The sequence below is a fragment of the Phyllopteryx taeniolatus genome, chromosome 9, assembly GCF_024500385.1.
Source record: "Phyllopteryx taeniolatus isolate TA_2022b chromosome 9, UOR_Ptae_1.2, whole genome shotgun sequence".
Lineage (NCBI taxonomy): Eukaryota > Metazoa > Chordata > Actinopteri > Syngnathiformes > Syngnathidae > Phyllopteryx > Phyllopteryx taeniolatus.
Genome location: NC_084510.1, coordinates 24,075,983 through 24,098,186, shown reverse-complemented (window position 1 = coordinate 24,098,186; position 22,204 = coordinate 24,075,983). Strand labels below are relative to the sequence as shown.

Here is a 22,204-nt window from a genome sequence, read left to right as displayed (position 1 = left end):
AGTCAATAGTCTTAATCTTACAAGAAAAAGTGGGAACACTACAAGAATTCTGGAATTACACAAAAATATAGACGTAAGACTACAACAAAATAGTCAGGAAAAAGACTACAGTTTTAAATTACAAGGGAAAAGTTGTTCTTGTAAAAATCAAGTCTGAATAATAATAAAAATGCTTATCATGTAAAGTTCGAATTCATTGTTTTTAATATTTCAAGAAACAAGTGTTAACATGAAAAGTGATAGTAGGAGGAAATGTTTTAAATCTGGTGACATAAAGTGGACCCTTTAAGTGTGTTCTTTAGAGAAAAAAAGAACTAACATTAGGAGAAAGTTTTTATTTTTCAAGAGTATGGTCCTATTTTTAGATAAACTCAGTGGTAACATGAGAAAAATATTGAATTTTACAGGATTTTAGTTGTAATATTTTGATTAAAAAAGTGGTTACTTTATGATCAATTGTTTTAAGAATATAGTTCTATTTTTGAGGGAAAAGGGGTAAGATTATGAGAGTTTAAATTTTAAAAGAATACAGCTCAATTATGTTGAGATAAAATGTTAGCATTGGGAGAAAAGGTTGGTAATATTAGTAGAGAAAATGTGAATTTTAAAGCAATATAGTCTTAATTTTGCATAAAAAAAGGTTAACGTTACAAGAATATGTATGTATTATTTCGAGACTCCACTCGCTTTTATGTTCGTGTAGGAATTTTGAGATGCCCTCATTAAAATTACAAATGTATTCCTGTAAAACTACTACTAACTGGTCCTAACTGGTGTAACATTTTACTCGGAAGTTTTTTTTTTTTTCCATTTTCATTGACATTTCATACTCTGAATAATCTGATTTCCTGATAGTTTGATTGTTTTTTTTCTCCCCAGATGAACACAAAAGCAGAATTAGCAGTGCGTGTCAGCCACTCGCTGTATCAGTCAAAATGAAAAAAACTGATAAAACCGAGACGTGCCTCGCAGAAATGACACTCCTCAAAAATGATCTCACATCTCCAACTTCGAGCAGCCCGTGGCAGCGGCAAATGCCTTCAATGCAAACCTACACACTAATTTACAGCCAAGCTAATCTGCTTAGCCTCTTGAATAAACCCACGTACACAGTACTTCACCCACATGCTGGCCGGCTGCTAAGCTAATCTTTTGCTCCACATTTGACTCCAAGGGCCCTGGCCCTTCACGTCACTTAAGACCACCCCTGCGTACTTTAAATAAAATCATCTGCAATAGGCGTGCGTGTGGCCTGTGACAAATGGCCTCGTCTGAACCGTGGAGAAACGTCTGCATGGGATTCTTCGGTGAGGTTAAGGAGAAGGATGCTTGCGTTGGTCCAGTGAGCGAGGATGCAATTAAAGCGGGAGACGTTTGAGCTGAAAAGAGCTGAACTGAGTGAAGAGTGGAAAAAGTTGAGCAGAGGGGCAAGTCAGTCATAATTTGTGGACCGTGTGAACCACTGTTGCGTGTTACTCTTCTCACTTTATGACACACCTGCAACAATCAACTGAGCTGGCATGAATGACAAATGGTGCGGGGGCAGGGGCGGGCTCGTGTTGTAGTTTGTTATCTAGCTGGAGATTGTGCTTCAACCTTTTTAAAGGGCCTGAATTAAAATTCAAAAGTACTGGCAACCACGTCAGGGCGGATCCCGCTTCTCTCGCCCAAAAGTCGGCAGCAGTAGAATCTAGTTACCCACGACCCAAATGAGGACAAGTGGTTTAGAAAATGTTTGGATGGGTAGTTTATTTTTAATGTAGTGGCTTTCCAGGTTGTACTCCACTTCTCTCACCAAAGGTCACCTGGGAGAAGCTCCAGTTACTTTTTTACTTCTGTTCTGTAGGTAGGGTAGTGCTTCGCATACAGTAGCTGGGGTTTGTTTAACTGGCTCAATTCACAATCCACTCAGTAGTTTGGCATTCATCCTCCAAATTGGCTCATATATTTGTTTGTATAACCGTGATTTTTATGTTGGTAATTGTCATGGAGGCCGTACGTTGAAATTGTGGTTAGCACGGCTGCCTCACATTTGAGGTTCTGGGTTTGAATCTCATTTGTATGTTCTCCTTGTGCTTGCGTGGTTTGTTTTTTTTGTTTGTTTTGTTTTTTTTGTTTTTTGTTTTTTTCTTTCTTCCCCAGGTACTGCAGCTTCCTACTACTTTACTAGTGAGGATAAGCGGAACGGAAGATGAATGAATGCTAGTTAGGTTCATTGAAAACTCGAAATTGTCCATACGTGAGAATGTGAGTGGTGAATGGTTTTTGGATGGATGATTGGCTTGGAGGTGGTCAAATGTAGTTTAGCGGTTCACGTAGCAGACTTTGGTGCAGCAAATGGTGGGAGACTGTCAAACCTAATCAAGATGATGTTTCAGCCGTCTGTGGACTTGGAATGGCTAACCAGACTATAATGACCATCCAGTTACCAAATATGATTCCCTGACCCTAAAATTCATAAAGCGCGATATAAACGCAGCACAAGGCACATCAAAATGTCATCTCAAAGCTTCAAATGAGGAAATAAAAATCACCGATTATCATTATGGCACCCGTCTTAAGTCCTCTCTGCGCTCCTCATACATACTTAAACAGTGAAATCATTGAAGTAAATGTTAGTTAATGACACTCCAGCAGGCAACTCCGTGTGTGTAAAACAACATCGTCATCATTTTCTGTGCTGCTGGTTCCGTTGAGTCTACCTCAGCTGACTTGGGGTAAAAAAAAAAAAAAAAAAAAAAAAAAGTCACAGACTGACTGTGAATTGACCACTGTGTGTGTATCCCATGCCACCTGCATAAACGCCAGCTGTGTGTGAAGCACCACAATACCAATGGGTGTTAATTTCACATTTTGTACATCTGACTTCTCTTCTTTTGGGATGCGCCTGTGGGAAATGTATGTCTATTCATCCAGAAAGTAATGTGTGGAGTCAGCGGTCACTGATATTCGATGGGATTCTTACACACCAAACTTTTACAATCATGCCACGGACCTTGCTTGAGTCATGCCGGATCATAAAAAGGACTTCCCCAAACCGTTAACATACATTGTTGAAAATGTCTTGAAAGAATCACAATAGAGGGGGACCTAAGGGGCTTGATTGATTAGTTCATTGTTTAAGGTGTGTGTCTTTAAAGGGGCATTAAGGCTATTGAGTATTTTTAGAATTGAGTTTTATACCGATCGATTAATCAAGTGATCGGATAAAAATGTATTTTGAAATATTCAACACAACGTGCACGTGAGGTGCAGGTGTTATTTTTGTCCACTTGTGGTCACCATCCTCACTCTTCCACTGTAGTATCGGTGACTTTGAGTGTGTATGGCTTTAAAAGGCGGCGCCTGGCGGGCCCGGTCTGTGACATGGGTGTCAGCAAATGAGAGTTTTGAGTTGGCTGGCTTTTACTAGCTAAACCATTAGCCAGTCTGCATGTTGAATGACTCAGCGCGAGTTGTGGCCCGTGTATGAATGTTTTTTTTTTGTTTTTATTGTTTTGTTTTGTTTTGTTTTTTTACCGTTTGCTCAATAAAGTGATTAAAAGTGCAACGGTGGCTGTGCCTATCCTTAACCACCTGCAGGGGCATTACAATCCATTCTGACTAGTGAGGGTAGGCTATATTAAATTTGGTAACCTCAATACATTACCTTGTGTTGTCAATTATTGACATGCTGTTGTACATATTTCACTTGATCTTCCTTGTTAAGTGCCAAATGGTCTTCAAGTTTGGACATTCAGTCTTTACGGACTCTTTCTTCCTGACTTTCCACCATCCCGCCAATTTATTGCTACACGCGGTAGTGCTTGCGACTGCAGTAATATTAGACCATGTGGAAAGCTGATGCATGCAAAGCTTGGAAGCAGAGATTTCGCTTCTACATTTTTTTTTTTTTTTTTTTTTTTAAGAATCGAATTACTGGAGTTATTCGATTAATCGTTGCAGGCCTTGGTAACATTATGGAAAATGTACTTTTAATATAGTTGCTTATGTGGAAGGCGTGCCCACCTGTCAAGTGTGGAATTAAACAACCACGTAAATCTTTGATGAGCAACCTTTTACTGAAAATGAGTCTGTGAACGAGCTGCTCTGAATTTCCCGAAAATCACCACTTTAACAGGCAGTGTCAATGGTCGGCTGGCGGGTTAATGGTTATGGTTATAGCGGTGGGATGGGAATACATCACAGGCATGTAGGTGAACGTCAGTACTTTAACGTGTGTGTGCGTGTGTGGCCATGGAAGCCATATATTGATGAATAACTCATATCAGGGAGGTAAGAGCACTGCTGAGATGTATGTGACATCTCATTTAAGCGAGATCACTGCACTTCATTCCCAAGGCTGCGTGTGTGTGTGTGTGTGTGAATGTAGTCTATGTATGTTTGTTCAATCACAGCCAAAGTGCCCGTTTTGGAAAAAAAATGCACAGACTGATCAATCCGAATAGAAGATGATGGTGTACACACACACACGCACACTTATTTAACACCTAAAGGTCAATGTGATGTGAAACACCAAGCACGCCGCAGGTGACTGATAGAGTTCTTTACGATGCGTCTTACTGGCTGCCAGTGGGCACGAGAGCATTCATCTGGAGCGTCCAAAAGGGAAAACGTGTGCTCGATGAGGCAAAAAAATATATATAAAAATAAACTGCTGCGAGGCCCGAACAGTGATAAACAAAGTGATGAGTGATGAGATTTAAAAAAATATTACTGTACACTCTCCATCCATCACTTTTGTTTTTATTCAAATAGGTTTACATTATACCATTGTATAATGTATACATTATACCATCATACCATTAGGTACACCTGCACAATATGTTTTAGTGATTGTAGTTCGCACTGCTTCTAATACTCGGGTTATTTGGACATTTGCATTTTCACATTGGAGATCTGGATGGCGTTTCATTGTTGTTCAGCAACATTCTAAATTCTTGCTCAAAGACACAATATAAGAAAAAGTCAGACAAAAAAATGTACTGGGTACTTGGTTGTTTAATTTCACACGAGATGGGTGGCCAGGCACTCCAGACATAACAAGACATTATAAAGTAAATTTTCCTGGAGTTCAGTTCACATTTCCATTATTACTCAAATAATAGTTTTGGTATAAAGCTTATTTTTACAAGGCTGGAAAAACACGCTCATTCTAAAATACTGCTCTCCTTTTCTGCTTTTCATATTCTTCTTGGTGAAGATGAGTTTGTCGGTATTCTCGAGCACAAAGCACGCCCGCTATCCCCCGTCCGCCCCTGCATATGGCTCCATATATTTGCCTCCAAGCACCTTCCTCTTTCCACCCGTAATTTCTGCTGCCGTTTGAATCGACACGAAAAGGCTGCCTCTGCTCTCTCGCGCCGCCCGCCGACGTCTCCCTAAGTGGCTCATCGCGTTGTAAGTACTGCAGCGAGAGTGTGCCACATGCTGTGCACTGTTGCACTCAGACAACTCACCTCAAGAACATTGTGTTTTTTCACAACTTTGTGGATGCCTCTATTGGGTGGGGGGGGGGGGGGGGGTCTGTTAAACCATTCATTCAAGCCCATTGCTCCCGCAGCCCCAATAGCAACCTTACATCATCATTAAGTCAATTGTAATTATCACACTAAAGGACAATTAGTCGCTGATGACTGTAAACAGAGCAAGGTTGATTTGTGATTAAACGAGGCAACACATTGGGGGAGCGCTCTGAATGTATATTAGTCACGTATTAGCACCAGCAATGGCTCCATTAAGGAGTGAAAACAGAGCTGTTCACCTTTCAATTTCCTTTCCCTACACGACTGACTCAATATTGAAATCATTTCCTCAATATGAAATAACATCTACATCTATTGTAATCTGCACAATGCCTCCAAGTCAAAATAGGACTTGATTTCCCTCTGTTTCATCATCGACATGGAGCAGAGGTGGGCAAAGTATGGCCTGCGGGCCACATGCAACCCGCTCTGTGCTTTTTACATTAACAAGTCCGTTTTGTAATATTTGTTGCATTAATTTAGCATGGTTTCCCCCCCCCCTAAAATCAATTAATCAAACAATATATTTTATTTTAAGTATCTTACACAGTACAGATAACTTTCGACTTGGCCGTCTGCTGCTGTCTGCTGCCATCGCAAAAATATAGTATATAGTCCAAGTGTACAAAAATAAGCTGGTTGTAGATGAGACTAGTCATTACAGTCATACCAGGAGCATCGCTGGACTGGCAGCGAGGAACGAAAGCAGCGGGACGTGAAGCCCCATCTTTGTCACCAAAATCTTATGCGCCGGGCAAAAACTGTGTCCTAATGAGAACTTCATTCATATCACAACACTTTTATCGCTTTACAACTTTGTCGTAACACTTCGCAGTGCGGCATGCTATGCTACAAGTGTGTGGAGATAATTTACCAAAAATGAGACCGGTAGTGTGGTCACGTGCAAAAATATCCATCCATCCTCAAATACTACAATAAAAAGCACTAGTGAAATAGAAACGGTGAAAAAGAGAAATGCTTCATTTTGGGGAGACTGGCTACGATGTCCCGTCTTACAACACGCTGTGCCACGGAATGCGAGATGAACCCGGGTCCTCAGAACTGTGAGGCTGACGCTCTAGTCATTGAACCCCTACTGCACATACACATTTAACATTTTGTATTATTTTAATAAATAACTAGTAATTAATGATAACTAAATCATGAATAATAATTTTTTTTAAAATGAGTAAGTTGTTATTGTATTATTAAAATAAACAATTTTACATGCACATTGTAACTTTTTTTTTTGTTTGTTTTTTTTGAACCTCATCTACGAATGACCTGGCCTACTTGTCTATTTTAAAAATCGGATTTGGCCTTTGAGCACAAGAGTTTGTCCAGCCCGGACATTTGACTTGGCTAATGGAGCTTTTATCCCTCCTGTTATAATGCGGGGCAACAAACTGACTCGTTTTAAAGTTTAAAAATCAAATCAAATGCACTTAAAAAAAAAAAAAACACTCAGCTCAGAGTTAATTAAGGTTTTATGGTGGCAATGTTGTCTGGAACAAATTAACTCACTTTACCTGATTTGCTATGGGAATTGACTATGAAATTAGAGCAATTTGGAAGTCTCTAGACAGATTGTATGGGTGCTGCATTGAAAGGCAAAACAAGAGGATATACGTTGATGACATATTACAGAAAATTGCCAAGATGGTCAGGAAACATTAGTGGCCAAAAAAATGTGTCCATACCTTCTGTGGAAAAAGTAAGTTGTTCGACATGCTGTTTCACGGATTCAGAGACAAATTGGTTTTACTTTCCCTCTTAGCATCAAGGAGAGGCCAAAACGACACAAATGAGGCTTGCTATAACAATTTTTCAAAAGATAATTGGGTCTCACCTGATGAAGTGCGGTGAGGCCGTCTTCATTGCAGAGGTCTGGGCTCACATTGTTTTTCAGCAAGTAGCGCACTGGTGGAACACAGACGGAGGAAATGATGAATGAAACCTGACAGCTGAGAAATATTGCTATTACGGTATATCTCCCCATTCGCTTGAATTAATTTGCTCGCCTGTGCAAATTCAAGCTTTGTGCTAATGAACTACGTGATGGCTAAGAGATGAATATAATTGCAAATCATGTTTTCATTGATTTTGTTCATTTTGACACAAAGTATGCAAACATATATGGAGAAATAGAGGCTCTGTGCTCACGAAATAAGCCACTTTGATAGTGCATCATATGCTATGCTGCTCTGCTGCCAATACTTCGATACACAACGAGAACAATAAGGGGTGCAGTCACAATGGTGCATGATATGCTGCTCTGCCACCAATTCTACTATAAGCAAGTGGTTGTAAAAAAAATAATTTACAGGGTATGTATGGTATGCTGCTATGCCGCTAATAGTAATCTACACAAAGAACATTAGGGGTTTGGTCACAAGAGCATATGATATAATGCTTGATACACAACATTGTAGCAAATAAAGAACATATGGGATTTCGTCACAACAGTTCATAATATGCTGCTATGTTGCTAATAGCGCTATACACAGAGAACATAAGGGGTGAAATCCCGACAGAGAATGATATGCTGCTATGCCGCCAATACTCAAATACACAACTAGTAAAAAAACAAAAAAACATAATGGGTTTAGTCAGGGCCGTGCATGATTAGCTGCTATGCTGACAATATTATACACAACTAAAGAACAGTTTAGTCAGGATGGTGCATGATATCCTGCTATGTTACTATGCACAACACGTAACAAATACCGAAGATTAGGCGTTTAGTCACAACAGTGCATGATATGCCGTGGTATTCGCAAGTATGTAAGGAGACGGACTCATGAGAAGGAATGAAACGACGTGACAAGATCCATCCTTAACCTTTTGTCAGCCGGGGTAGCTGCCAATCAACTCTCATTCCATTAGTCCATCACAGTTGTGGGAAATTCAATCTCTCAAATTAACAGTCCTGCTGGGATGTTACCTAATTGACCTTGGGAAATCCGGATGGCATTGCCAGTGTGGGTGGGGCTATTTTTTATTTGGGGGGGGGGGGGGGGAATGACGCATAGGATTATAGAGTCTACCGTCCTGCTGGCCAAAACAGATAAACCCTCCTCCACTAATACACAGAAAATAAATCAGCAATGTGAACTTAGGTAAACCTCTGAGCAGGAAGTGATGTTACTGACATCCTGCTGTTGTCTCTTTTTTTCACAAAAACATTAGGCCAAAGAATGAGAGATGAGAGGGATTTCATGTTATAATTATTGTGTGTCATCTAAGTAGTCACTCATGACCTAATGCACTAGACTACAAATACAAAAACACTCACTCCTGCATACAGACTGCATATCACTGTATAAAGGGCTCCAGAATTGGCCCGAAGCTAAAAATCTTAGGGGCCCAAACAGAACATTTTGGGGCGCACACTGTAAATGGACTTGCAAAGAAAGACAAAAAAAACTGTTGTAATATGTATTTTAATGAGGAAAACAAATTGCACTCCATAATATTGTACTTCATAAAAAAACATGCAACTCGACATAATTAAATAAAAAAGATTTAAACAGTTTTTGTCACGCTGCATCCAAAACAAATGCCGCTCCTTGCATGTGCCCACCTTAGACCTAGGGGCAGTAGGAGACCGACAGGTAATAGTATACTGGTCATTGAGGGGTTATTCTGAATCCCACTTGACTCAGTCCTTGCCTCTTTGCAGCAGCCAATCATATTGCAGCAGGACATGTCTTGCCTAGAACTCAAGTGGGGTTCATAATGTCTCAAATGCGCTCCGAACTCCTCAGTTTGGCACTAATATTAGTCGCAGAGGATAGACTATATGACTGCGACTACTGTTATATTGTCTGCTTACATGTTGCTGAACCGTTTGTGATCAAGCCATTGCTTAAACATATATGCTAAATAGCATTAAGCTAGTCTCGCCTTTCTTTAGGCAGTTGTTTGGCAGTTTTAAATACACAAGATGTCCTTGTCTCTTTCTCGTTTTATGATTAGTTTGACGAACTTCCAACTGGGAGTGGCATGAAACAGCTTGATTCCTGTTTTGATTAATTGTTCACTATTTACCAAACTGCTGCTTATTGTAAAGTTTGGTGAGTTCACTGGCACCATACAGCACTTGTATCTCAAGTCTGCGCTAGCAAGTCATAGCTAAAAAAATAATAAAAATAATAATAATAATAAACGGTCGAACGGCAGCTCATACCTCGAAAAACCTCTGAGTCACTCGTATCACATTTTCACTCATTTGCTGATAGTACGCTGCCACTTGTCCCAAAAACAGAATTTCCTTCCCTTTTCCACCACGAATGTTCACTCACAAAATGAGTGGGACTCATTATCAGGATTTGTCTCCCCTGGCATACAAGTTTTTTTGGGGGCTTATAAAACTTATTTTTAACGCTGCAGATTCGTGCGATAACCCCAAGTCCTGCCTCTTTTCACATATTAGCCAGTTACAGTGATCATAACCAGTGGTCATGCTCAGATGTTGAATAAGTCAATCTAATATTTTAGTTGTACAGCAAACGTCTTACAAGCATTACACAGAACACTAACAAGGGAGATGTCTGGGCTGGTCCGCTAATAGTACAGACTACTTAAATTGGTGATCTATGGTTGCCACGACAGAGATGCTATTCTCCTTATTTTGATCCGGCGTGCTGTCAAAACCAATTTGAGACATTATACATACAACTTTTTTGTATTCTGATTTGATGTATTATTCTAGACCTAATAATGTATTCTGGAGCTTTTAGCTGCTTTCATGTACCTTTCATAAAGGAGTAAAATCACTATGTTCTCGGGATATAAGTGATTTTGGCTTTATGCATAGTGTAAAAATAGATGACTTTGCCTGAGGATTAATTTACTTTAAGAGGAGCTGGCATCTTTTTGCTACAAGTGCTCTAGTCTGTTTGGAACAGCTCCTAAAAAAACTTGCATTACTTTTTAGCACAACATCCTGCCGCAGATAGATACTCCGATATTATATTCGTTTAAGATTTTTCTGCTTCATGGGCTTCCACTGGGACTCTATTTGTGTAATTCCGGTATGTTCCGCTTGGTAGTCAGCTGCATTGGAGCTGGTGTGACAGAGTCTGTCTACTATGTCAGTCTGTCGTTAATATGGCCAAGGACAAGGTTATCTGTCATACGCACACACACACACACACACACACACACTGATTTGTATTAATTGAAAGGGGGCGGGAGCCTTCGTTCGAAGCATCACAACAGCAACAAACAATTCTAACATTCAAGTCACAGTAGCTAACACAGGTGAGCGAGACAAAATCATCCCAGTGAGATAGGAAAAAATGCAGAATGCCAATTAGAAAGCTTTGTTTGTGACTCGCAATTTAATATGAGAAACTAAACGGCCTCAATACAATAGAAATTACATGACTTTTAATCATGTAGCGGTGAGGCAAAAATGGTCCTATAAAATGAGACTTGGAGCAAAGTGAGAGGGCTCGAGGCTTCACAGCTGCTTGAGAAACATTAAACCTGTTAAGCACATAAGGGGCTTGACAGTGCATGATATTCTGCCATGCTGCCAATGCGACTACACATCTAGTTGCGAATGAAGAACGTGGGGTTTAATCACAACAGTACTTTATATTCTGCCATGCCACCAAAAGGACTGGCAAATAAAGAACACAAGTCACGACATTGCATGATATGCCGCTATGACACCAATAATATAACACAAAGACAGAACAGAATGGTTGTAGTCATGACAGTGCATGATATGCTCCTAGGCTATCAATATTATTATATGCAAACAGGGAACATAGTAAGTGGTTTAGTCATGATGTATTTTGATTTTTCTTTGGCTTTGTGTTTTATGATTTACTCGGTTGTTTAATTTCATACTTGATGGATGAGCAGGCACTCCAGAGACCCAAATATTTCTATACAAGCCATTAAAAGGGAATTTGGCAGTTTTGCATCATATGTCCCCTGGAGAAAAAGTTTAAAAGGTTAAAGTATTCTGAAGTAACAGTGACTTAGCTCCTTCAGTCTGTGCCACCGTCCCTTAAGAATGAGTAAACACAGACGCACACACCCATCTTTAAAAAACAATCCATTAGACGGAAGAGTCACCATGGCGATTATCTGCCGTCGCAAGCAATCAGCGTGCACATCTCGCACACGACTTCCTGGGCGGGCTCGGTGAATTCCAAGCGACAGGGGAGGTGGACAAGATGCTTCCCAAAAGATAAAAAAGATACGTCAACAAACAAGGGCACAGGAAAAGGAGCGCACCCTTCCTTCCTGTTATCTCGACGGGGGCACGCTGTCAATAGTGCTAACGTTAGCGATAGGACTGTCCCAAGTGGGCTGAGAGAGAGTTCAAAGGCAATAATGCGGGTGCCACTGTGGACCCCCGAGTCATAACACTTATTCAAACGCTTCATCCTCGTAGTGTTCTTTCAGTGGATATAAACAAATCTACACACCCCTGTAAAACAGCGTGAACTCTTTCACCAACCTAAAATTCATAGAATTTGGAATCTGACCAGAATTGTAGCCCCTTAAGCTGCAGAAAATGTTGACAATGGTTAACTTCTTTTTTCAACTTGTTTGACAATAAAGAAGGCAAAAAAATATATATTTGTTTTAAATCGTGTAAGGCACATATCCCCTTTGCCTCATGTTTTAATATCCATGGGTGACTTTATCATTATTTATTCTTATGGCAGGTTAGAATGTTAGAATACAATTAATGAAGGTTTTAATTCTATTTCCATTATTTTCCATAGGAACGTGTGTTGAAATCCAAACTGTTGATCTTTCTTGGATTGTCATAGGTAGGATTGCATCTAATTTTCTCTTGAGGGCCTGCCCTTTTCGAAGCAGTCTCTATCATCTCTTTGGTGTGGAAGGTTTCTTCACATGAAACAGTATTCTTGTCATATGCAAGCAGTAACATTTTGTCGGTGAGATGAGAGAAGATGGCGGGCACTTTATTGCATGGATGGATACTGAATCACAGCGTCGCTCCCGAGGGTTCTCGGCTGTCGGGCAACGAGCGGCAGGCTAAGTTAGGGTCGGCTAACATGCATAATGCAATGGGCGAGTCCGGGAATCGACGATTTTCCACACAGAAGCTCACTTTGTGATATTGAAGCGGTAAATCATTGTTGTGCGGCAATAACATCTGCCACGGACTCCGCCTCTATCACACATGCTTAAACTACGCCGTTGAGATACGCCTGATATGCTTTATGTTATATGACTAAAATGTCACTGCGGTTTGTTTATAATCCCTCTGAGAGAGCGACACCCTGTAAGACTATCATGGACAAGTGTTGTCTCGTCATCCATTTTCTATAGCCTTTGGCAAGAGAAGCAGGGTTCCGCCCTGGACTCATCGCCAGTCAATCACAGAGCACATGGGTCCATCCATCCATTTTCTTTAGCGCTTGTTGTCTTTTAGATGGCAGATGAGCTGGAGCCTATCCCAGCTGATTTTTGGATAGTGATATGGGGCAACCCTGGACTGGTCACAGATCAATCGGCTGTTCAGCCATCATTACAATTTTGCAGCATGATTATACTTGTAACATGGTTCTTTAAAATGAAATATGATACTCTCCCGCCTTATAAAGCAGCTCCCGGTGCTAACTGGAGGCATTCAGATAAATATTCTGCGCTCATTCGATTGTTCCAGAACCCCACTTCATTGTGGTATTTAAGTTTTTGTAAAGATAAGGCACAAACACACATATAGACCCACTCATAGTATACTATCATAGATTTGTTTCCCCACAAGCAAGCTACCTTTTCTTCCGCACAAAACCCGCAACAATACCAGAAGAGTGCATCGGAATGTGTTTCTCGCGGCTTGGTACAGTATCCTTCCTCGGCAGCATAGAAAGTAGGCCACATCCATAAGTAGCATGGAAATGACATTGGTTTTAGTAGGACGTTCGGGGAGAAGAGCAGCAATATAATTAGCATTCCGCCACGGTTTATAATTATCCTGTGCATGATGACCTGTTGAGGGACGTTAATTGTACGCTATGTCGCTGCAGGACAGGACGATGTAGAGGGTCGCGACAAAATAGAATAAACATAACATGCGATAGCGTCGCTCTATAATACGAATGGTGTCATTAGCAAGCAAATCCTTCAGGTAATGTTTGCAGACATGCCGGCAATTCCCAGACGTTATTAGCTGTGCGGATATGTGTTTTTATTTTCGCATGGTGCCAAACACTCAATGAAGTGTACCTGAGACTGAAGCTTTTCAGTCAGTGTGTTAGATTAGAGCACGTTTGTTGGAAACCTGCTGGCAGCCCGTAAGAGAATTTGACACTAATGCTAAAAACGTTAAACAAACAAAGCTTTAGACGTGTTGTTGTTGTTTTTTTGAAACCCCAAAACATTAAATCCACAAATACTCACTGTATGAAGGACAGTTTACCAAAACAAGGTAAAGTCATATTTAAAAATGATGAACATCTTGAGACTGCACCGATTAATTGTTTTAACAAGATGAAATGAATGAGTGTCTGTGTAAATTCAAGTCATTTTTCTCAGAATAATCAAAATGGGGCCTAGTAGTTCCCACTATTCAGAGGTTCAGAGTTCGAATCTCAGCTGTGCAGAGTTTACGTTCTCCCCATGCTTGCATGGGTTTTCTGCAGGTACTCTGGCTTTCTCCCACATTTCAAAATCATAAGTTAGGTGCATTGAAGACTCTAAATTGTTCATAGGTGTGAATGGGTTGTCGGTCTATATGTGCCCTTTGACTGACTGACAACCAGTCCAGGATGCACTCCAAAGACCGGTGACCCAAATGAGGAGAGGCGGGATAGAAAATGGATGAATGAATAATGAAAAATTGATTTCTTTTTTTTCCCCTCCTCAGAAAAAGATGGCTCTTGCCTTGAAATTCATTGTGTACAGACTTTATTAACTTCTAAACTCAACTCATTTTTCTGTGAATAATCAAATTGGAGGCGGCACGGTGGAAGACCGGTTAGCACATCTGCCTCACAGTTCTGAGGACCAGGGTTCAAATTCCGGCCCCGCCTGTGTGGCGTTTGCATGTTCTCCCCGTGCCTGCGTGTTTTTTCTCCGGGCACTCCGGTTTCCTCCCACGTCCCAAAAACATGCATGGTAGGTAGATTGAAGACTCTAAATTGTCCGTAGGTGTGAATGTGAATGCGGATGGTTGTTTGTTTATATGTGCCCTGCGATTGGCTGGCGACCAGTTCAGGGTGTTCGCCAGAAGATAGCTCGGATAGGGCCGCGACCCTAGTGAGGATAACCGGTATGGAAAATGAATGAATGAATAATCATAATAATAATTGGAGCTAAAGCATTTTATTCTTCAAAATGACATAAAAGGCAGATATTAAAACGATTGATCTTGTTTAGAACCTCTATGAACCTTTGTTGAACATGTTGAGACTGAGCCAGTGAATTATTTTTTTTTTTTACAGGATAAATATAAATTGTGCAAAATGTGCAAATCTGGGTGAATTAATGTCTCAGTATAATCTAAATGGATTTATAGCATGTTGGAAAAAAGCTTGTCAACACTAATGGGATGAACTTCGACATCGACTAGTCGCTGACGATGTGATTCAATTTCTTTCATTACAGTACAAAGAAATCATAGGAGGAGGGAATGCTTCGGAATAATCTATATTCATCGACAATGAACAATGTCATACACGGAATTTACACAGAACATACACGTTATAAAACAAAGTGCATCGATGTGAGGTGGATTAAGGCTCGTGTCACGTGATGATCCAACCAGAGAGAGAAAAAAAACGTCTTTGTGTGCGGTGGAAGAATTCTACGCTCTTCTTCCGCTTTGATCGTGTGTTTTGCATTGTGTATCAAGGGGTTCAAACAGCTGGCAAGGCATATTGCACAATGCAAGTTTTTATTCACAACTGCAGGCAACATGCGACGCTGCCGGTCCAGGGATCATCGGCTTAAATATCCTGTAGCCGCTAAAGTAGGGCCTTCAAAATAAAAGCACGCCAGTATGACAACACGGTTGCAGCCCAGTATGAGCCGAAAGATTAGCGAAATCCTGGCTTTATTTGTCCTTTTCCTGGTACTCCCTCGCTTACTAAAGCAGCATATTAATAAACAGAACATTTAAATCAATTATGACGGACTAATTTTTTTCTGCGCAGTTGCCTGTCGCTGCCTCATCCTCCAACCAAGAAAATGGCATTAGCAACTAGTTTATGTCACACTAAACGTTATGGAGTAGTAAAGTCGACTAGTCCATACAACCCCTACATCATATCTCTTAAAAACATTTGTCCAGTGTTGCTTTCTGTTTTTTTTATACTTTACATTCACTAAGGCCCTCAGAGGATTGAAATAAATGGTCCCTTGTTGATGACAGCACAACTATGGCTCTCCAAAATTGTCCGACTGTTTTTTCATCGAGGCCAACGAACACGACACAGTATTGTTTCCAAGTCTGGTCCAGACTTGCGTTTGATCTATGGACAGCAAAGAGAGTATAAAGTAGTTCTAAATAAAGTTCGAGGAGACAAATGTTTGTTTTGTGTCTTCTTGGCTCTGGAGTCTCTCCTTGTGCAGCTGTGTACCATAAAGATGCCTGACACCCGCTGATTACTGGGAGGAAAAAAAATGGTTCGGCCAGCAGGGAGTCAAGCCAAACTGTGCGAGTCCCATCTTGACAAGTACATACACTATATTGCCAAAAGTATTCGCTCTCCTGTCTTGACTCGCATATGATCTGAAGTGACATCCCCTTCACAATCAATAGGGTTTAATCTGACATCGGTCCATCTTTTGACTGCTATAACAGCTTTAACTCTTCTGAAAAGGCTTTCCACAAGGTTCATGAGTGTGTAGAGAATTTCTGACCATTCTTCCAAAAGTGCATTTGTGAGGTCATACAGTGATGTTGGACGTGAAGGTCTCGCTCTCAGTCTGCACTCTAATTCATCTCAAAGGTGATCTATTAGATTGGTGTCAGGACTGTTCAGACCAGTCAAGTTCATCCACACCAAACTCTCTCATTCACGTCTTTATGGACCTTGCTTTGTCCAATGGTGCACAGTCATGTTGGAACAGGAAGGGGCCATCCCCAAACTGTTCCCATAAAGTTGGGAGCAATGAATTGTCCAAAAGCTCTTGATATACTGAATACTTCAGGGTTCCTTTCACTCGAACTAAGGAGCCAATATTTTGGACAATTCCATGCTCCCAGCTTTGTGGGAACAGTTCTTTCATTTCTTACATGGCCATGTACCAGTGCACAAAACAAGGTCCATACAGACATAAGAGAGTTTAGTGTGGATGAGCTTGACTGGCCTGCACAGGCTCCTGACCTCAATTAGAGAAAAGACTGAGAGCCAGACCCTCTCGTCCAACATCAGTGGGTGACCTCACAAATGCACTTCTGGAAGAATGGTCAAAAACTCCCATAAACGCCCTCATCAACCTTGTGGACAGCCTTCCCAGAAGAGTTGAAGCTGTTATCGCTGCAAAGGGTAGATCGTCATATCGAACCCTATGGATTAGGAACGGGATGTCACTTAAATTCACATGTGAGTCAAGGCATGTATGTGAGGCAAGCACCGGCCAAAGCTTTTAGTGGCTTATCTCCCAGTATACAGCTGTAATGTGTCACATCCCTATAGGTACTTATATCTAGTATGCATTCTACAACAGTAGTGAAATTCTTTCTTCACATTAAATGGGCACACACAACATTGTGGAGCGACCACGTCAGTTAGTTGGAATGCTGATCGTCAAAGATGTCGTCGACTACCACCGAAGTAACCTGTACAGAATAAATAGTCTTGGCTCCCTGGAACATAAACATGGAACCACATAACTTTGTGGAGCAACCTTGTCAGCATCTACTGGAATGCTAATGGTTGTGAAAACGTCAGCTTCACGTAAGGAAATGTCTAGACGAGAGTTGGACTGGTCAGAAAAATAAGTGCCATCGCTCTCCAGGAACATGAACATGAACACTGTGGACTGACTGCATGTCAGAGTCTACTGGAGCGCTAATGGATGTTCAAATGCAGTTTGTATGTCAGGAAACAGTAAGAATCGAGGTAGATTAGGCACAACAAATGGGTGGCGTATGTCCCCAGGACATAAAAATGGACACACACAACATTGTAGAGCGAGCTCATGTCAGAGTCTACTGGAATTAGAATTGATCCTTAAAGTGCCGACTTCACATAAGGAAATGGCTTGACTTTGTCATGTACGTGGTTAGGGCGAAGGCGAGGAACGCAAGGCAAGAACATGGTGGACCCAATTGCAGGGAAGCAGGGAGGCAAGGCAGGAGTGCGGGAGTCTCAAAATAATATTATTTAATCTTCAAAAAGGGAAAACTGAACGAAGTCCCACAACAGATAATCAAATCAAAGTAACAAAGAAACACTTGAATATCTAAAACTGGAAACAAACTATGACCTGTGAGTAAGATGTGGAATAGAAAGGGAAAATGACATACCACAATGATAAAGACAATTGGCGACTATGACATGGCAAAGATGTGACAACGACAATGAACCAACAAGAACTGAAAGAAACCAGGGAACTAAATACAAACAAATTGACGAGACAACGAGGAACACCTGGACAAGACACGAGTGGCTGGAGAGAGCTGATTGGTCGACACAAAGTAGACGAGAACAGGTGGACACAACAACCTAATGAGCACACGACAAACATGGAACACAGGAAAACATGGAACAAAACTAAACACAACCCAAACCAAAACACAGACCATGACAGACTTGGCATAACAATACATAAGTGGCTTAGCTCATCAGGAACATGAACATGGACACACAAAACATCATGGAGCAGCCACGGGTCAGAGTCTACTAGAATGCTAATCCTCAATGAAGGAATGAAGACGGTGTCTCCACATTAGGAAATTTTACAAACTGAGGCAGACTAGGTGGAACCAATAAGTCGTTAGGTCCCCAAGACATAAACATGAACACACAACATTGTGGAGGGACCCCAGGTCAGTTTCTACTTTCAAGACACTGTGTCCTCATACAGTAACATAAGAGCATCTTTAATACTGTGCGGGGAATTTATTTGCAACATGTCCTAAATCTCCACACAATTCATCTGAAAGACTGTTTACATGCCTCAATAGGTGCTGCTGTTTTGGTTAGGAACAGGGTTCAAATGGGCTGAGCAGTTGACTCTTCAATGTCTTTGTGTGAATGTCTATGAACTGAGGCAATTGGTGTTTGCTGTTATTTCTTCCCTGATTTGGGGGGGGGGGGGGTTTGCTGAATTTGGGGAGAGGCATTTATGTGATTTATTTGAGACACTTGCCGAAAATTAATAATAATAATAAAAATAAACGGATGCATTGATGCAAACAAGATCATACATAGCATGTCTTAAAGAAATAAAAAGGATGGAACCACGTAAGATTATCAGTCGTATTCAACCTGCCTTTTAAAAATGACATTTCTCTTCTGCAAAACATTAATCTGCTCTTTAAATATTAAGATTTAGGTCAAGATTAGGAGTGACAAATTGAATGGATAGTTTTAACAGCGTCATAGTCACTTTGCTAAGTTTTTAAATTCAACAAAAAAGAGGTTTCAAACGAACGTTTTCAATGAATACAAGTCGCTTATTGTGCTCCTGGTGTTTAACATTACTGCTCTGTGTCCCACTAATGAGGCATTCTGGTTTGGTTTGGTTTGGTTTGGTGAGGCCTAATCCTCGACAGATAATCCAAAATCCTATTTCGGGATTACAGCAAGGGGGGGTGTTTGGGGGGGGGGGGCTTTTCCTTCACTATTACAAAGGAGGGTAAGGGGGCAGAGTCATTTAAGGCAAAATTGTTCAATTTAAATGATCTGATTTGGTGTATTTTGTCACTATGACCAAACTGAGCGCTGATATAAGGTCATAGTTGGGGAGGAGATGAGATCACCCAAAAAAAACAAAAACACACACACACACACGCCGCCCTGATTGACGTCGGCATTTTAGACCCAGAAATCAGCCTGATTATCCTCCAGCCCGAGGTCAATATGGCAGCTGTGATGATGCAAAATCCACATCTGAGTAGCTCGAGGCCATGCTGGCCTCAGGTTACCAATGGAAGTAGAACTCTGGTTGCTGCCAGGAAATGTGACGGATGTGGAACAGACAGGGAGACAAACGGGGCCCAATGCCGGTGGCCAAATCTTTTCAGTCATCGTTCATGCCGTCATTGGCCAAGCTACATGTCAATCATTGTAGCATCACTAAGTGGTTGTGAGGTATGCCCTGTTCCGCTTTGCTGTGGCTCATGTTTCTGTCCAAGTCTGAACAGTTTGACTCTACTATCACAGTCGGTGTTTTCAGTCACTGTTCATGTAGTTACTGGTCGATCTATATGGCGCCCATCATAGCACCACCAATTGGTTGTAACGTCGCTCAGTGTGTGTACACTCTACTGTGCTTATACTCTATGTTGTCGTTGTTGTTGTCGTCAAAAATCAGGCACTCTTGCAATAGTTAAAAAAAAAAAAAAAAGTGTTGGCGTAATCCTGCTCACAAACAAACATCCTGGCTCAGTGATAATAATGTTGATTGTATGAGAGTGCAATCAAATGAAGGAAATGAAAATGAGTGCTGAAAACGACTGTAAAAGCGAAGGACACAATGACGGAAGGGATCAGTGAACTGCTCGAGTATAATAAACGGGCTGTTACTGATGTGTCACATTTACACTGGCCAGTCATTTGCTAAATGATGCGACTGAATAAGCAAAAACGTCAGTCTGGTCTCAGTAATCCTAAATGATGTTTCGTGCGCAGAATGAGTCAGTCACTCTTGCCCGAGCTGAGCCACATAAACTCACCGTGTCAGTCAGCAGAGCGGCAAACGTCTGGAGGAGTCTTTACTCGAATGTTAATTTATGGAGACAAAGCATGAGAGGAAGGGGATGGTTTAAAAAATAAAATCAAATAACAATTGTTGAGTTGGCCTAGAGTCTGCCCTGAGAAGTCATAAAAATTGAAGCTAATCACAGAGGGCTGATGGGAAAAGAGAAAGGAGCTGAATATACAGTAGTGTCAGTGTTGAGGCTGACAGAGCATAATTAAAACATAGCTGCTCTGTTCCACAGCAGTCTGCAGGCGAAGACTGCTACTCAGACGATGATAATCCTGACACTGTGTGATAGATGTCACAGGCACAAGGATACATCTTATCTCGAGTCCTGGTGGCGGTGTGGCTTCAAGCACCAAATGACACTTCAGTAATCAACTGTGGCATAATGTTCATTGCATCAAGTCAATGACAACCGCACGACAAGGGTACGTGAACTGCCTGAACGCTCCCCGTCTTTAGTCCGGTGATTTCATGAATATAGCAAAGGGTACGCTCAGTATGTGTTGTAAAACAATATGGTCTGTTTTAAAGTAGACATTAGGCATTTAATGATCATCATTTCGAATGATGAACAACAGTTCCACGGTGTCTTAATCAGAATCATATTGGTAAATATGTTCAAATACACAAGGGTCTCTCGTAGTTGCAGTCACTCTAAGTACTATAGCAAAAAAGACAAAATACAACGCTATCTTCACTTAGAAGCTCGTAATTCAATTTACAACTTTGAAAGGCCATCAGCGGTTAACTTTTTCATGTCCATGTGTGAACAATAGCATCCATGAACTGATTATATTATTATCATATTTACTAGCTGTTTTTATTTCAGATGGGAAAAGTTAAGTCTATTTGTGGTAGGATCTTAATTATCTTGAGTAAATCACTCATAAGGGCATGACACCTATTAGAGGCATGGCCACTATTTGAGGAAATATGGTATTTATATTTATTAATGAAGCTCTTCCCGACATCTCAGCTAGTAAAAATATCACCAAACCTGGTATTGGTCCAGAGAACCAAATTATAAGCGTGAACACAGCCCATGGCAAGGTGACCACAGATAAATGATAATCAAGGACAAAATTTGAGCACTTTTCCTCCTCTTCCGATCAAAGATCAGCAAAAAAAAAACAGATTATCGAATGTCTCTTCAGGATTACCCTGAGCGATTATCTTGTGGGGTGTCCAAAGAGTGATTTCACCCACCCACCCCCCAGGCCCCCATCTCGATCTTCTCGGAAAACAGTCATGGCTGAAATTTTTAAACGTAAAACCTGTACAATATTTACGATAATGTAGATTGCATGTATGTCTGTGTCTTGTTACAATGACAGTCTAGTTATGGTTATGTGTGCGGTGTGCTGTGTTGGTCATCTTGAGTACACCACACACTATAACAGCAATAAGAACACACTTGCTGTTCCTCGCCAAGTGTGGGGGGTCTCTCACAGTAAAAAATAAATACATAAATAAACGTTAAAAATCAATGCGTGTTTACACTGCTTCAGAACACTCCAAACTGTTCATATTTAATCGTTTTGTTTTTTTAGGTAACGACTTTACCAACTGCTCATCTCATCTTTATTTTAATCGAAAGTGTGCAAGATGTCGTAAATTTCACACAAAAAGTGTCAGCTCAAGCAACTTCTGTTTATGAATCCGATATTAACTCGTGAATCACTAACTAAGGGTAACAATCAATACCAATACTGGTGTGGGAGGAAGGGGTTTGGTCTATAGGTGTGAAGCAAGGCCACTGGAGCATGGAGCATGCAGTTTTGGCAGGTTCCTTGAAACAG

At 40.9% G+C, this 22,204-nt stretch overlaps 1 protein-coding gene across 3 annotated transcripts in view; it reads right to left on the bottom strand.

Annotated features, from left to right (window-relative positions):
• ppp1r16b (protein phosphatase 1, regulatory subunit 16B) overlaps positions 1-22,204 on the bottom strand; it is a 65,502-nt gene that overhangs the window by 14,337 nt on the left and 28,961 nt on the right. For all 3 annotated transcript variants that reach the window (XM_061785032.1, XM_061785035.1, XM_061785033.1), the window contains exon 3: positions 7,375-7,445. In XM_061785032.1, coding sequence (XP_061641016.1) covers positions 7,375-7,445 — 71 coding nt within the window. The remainder of the gene's footprint in view (positions 1-7,374; positions 7,446-22,204) is intronic.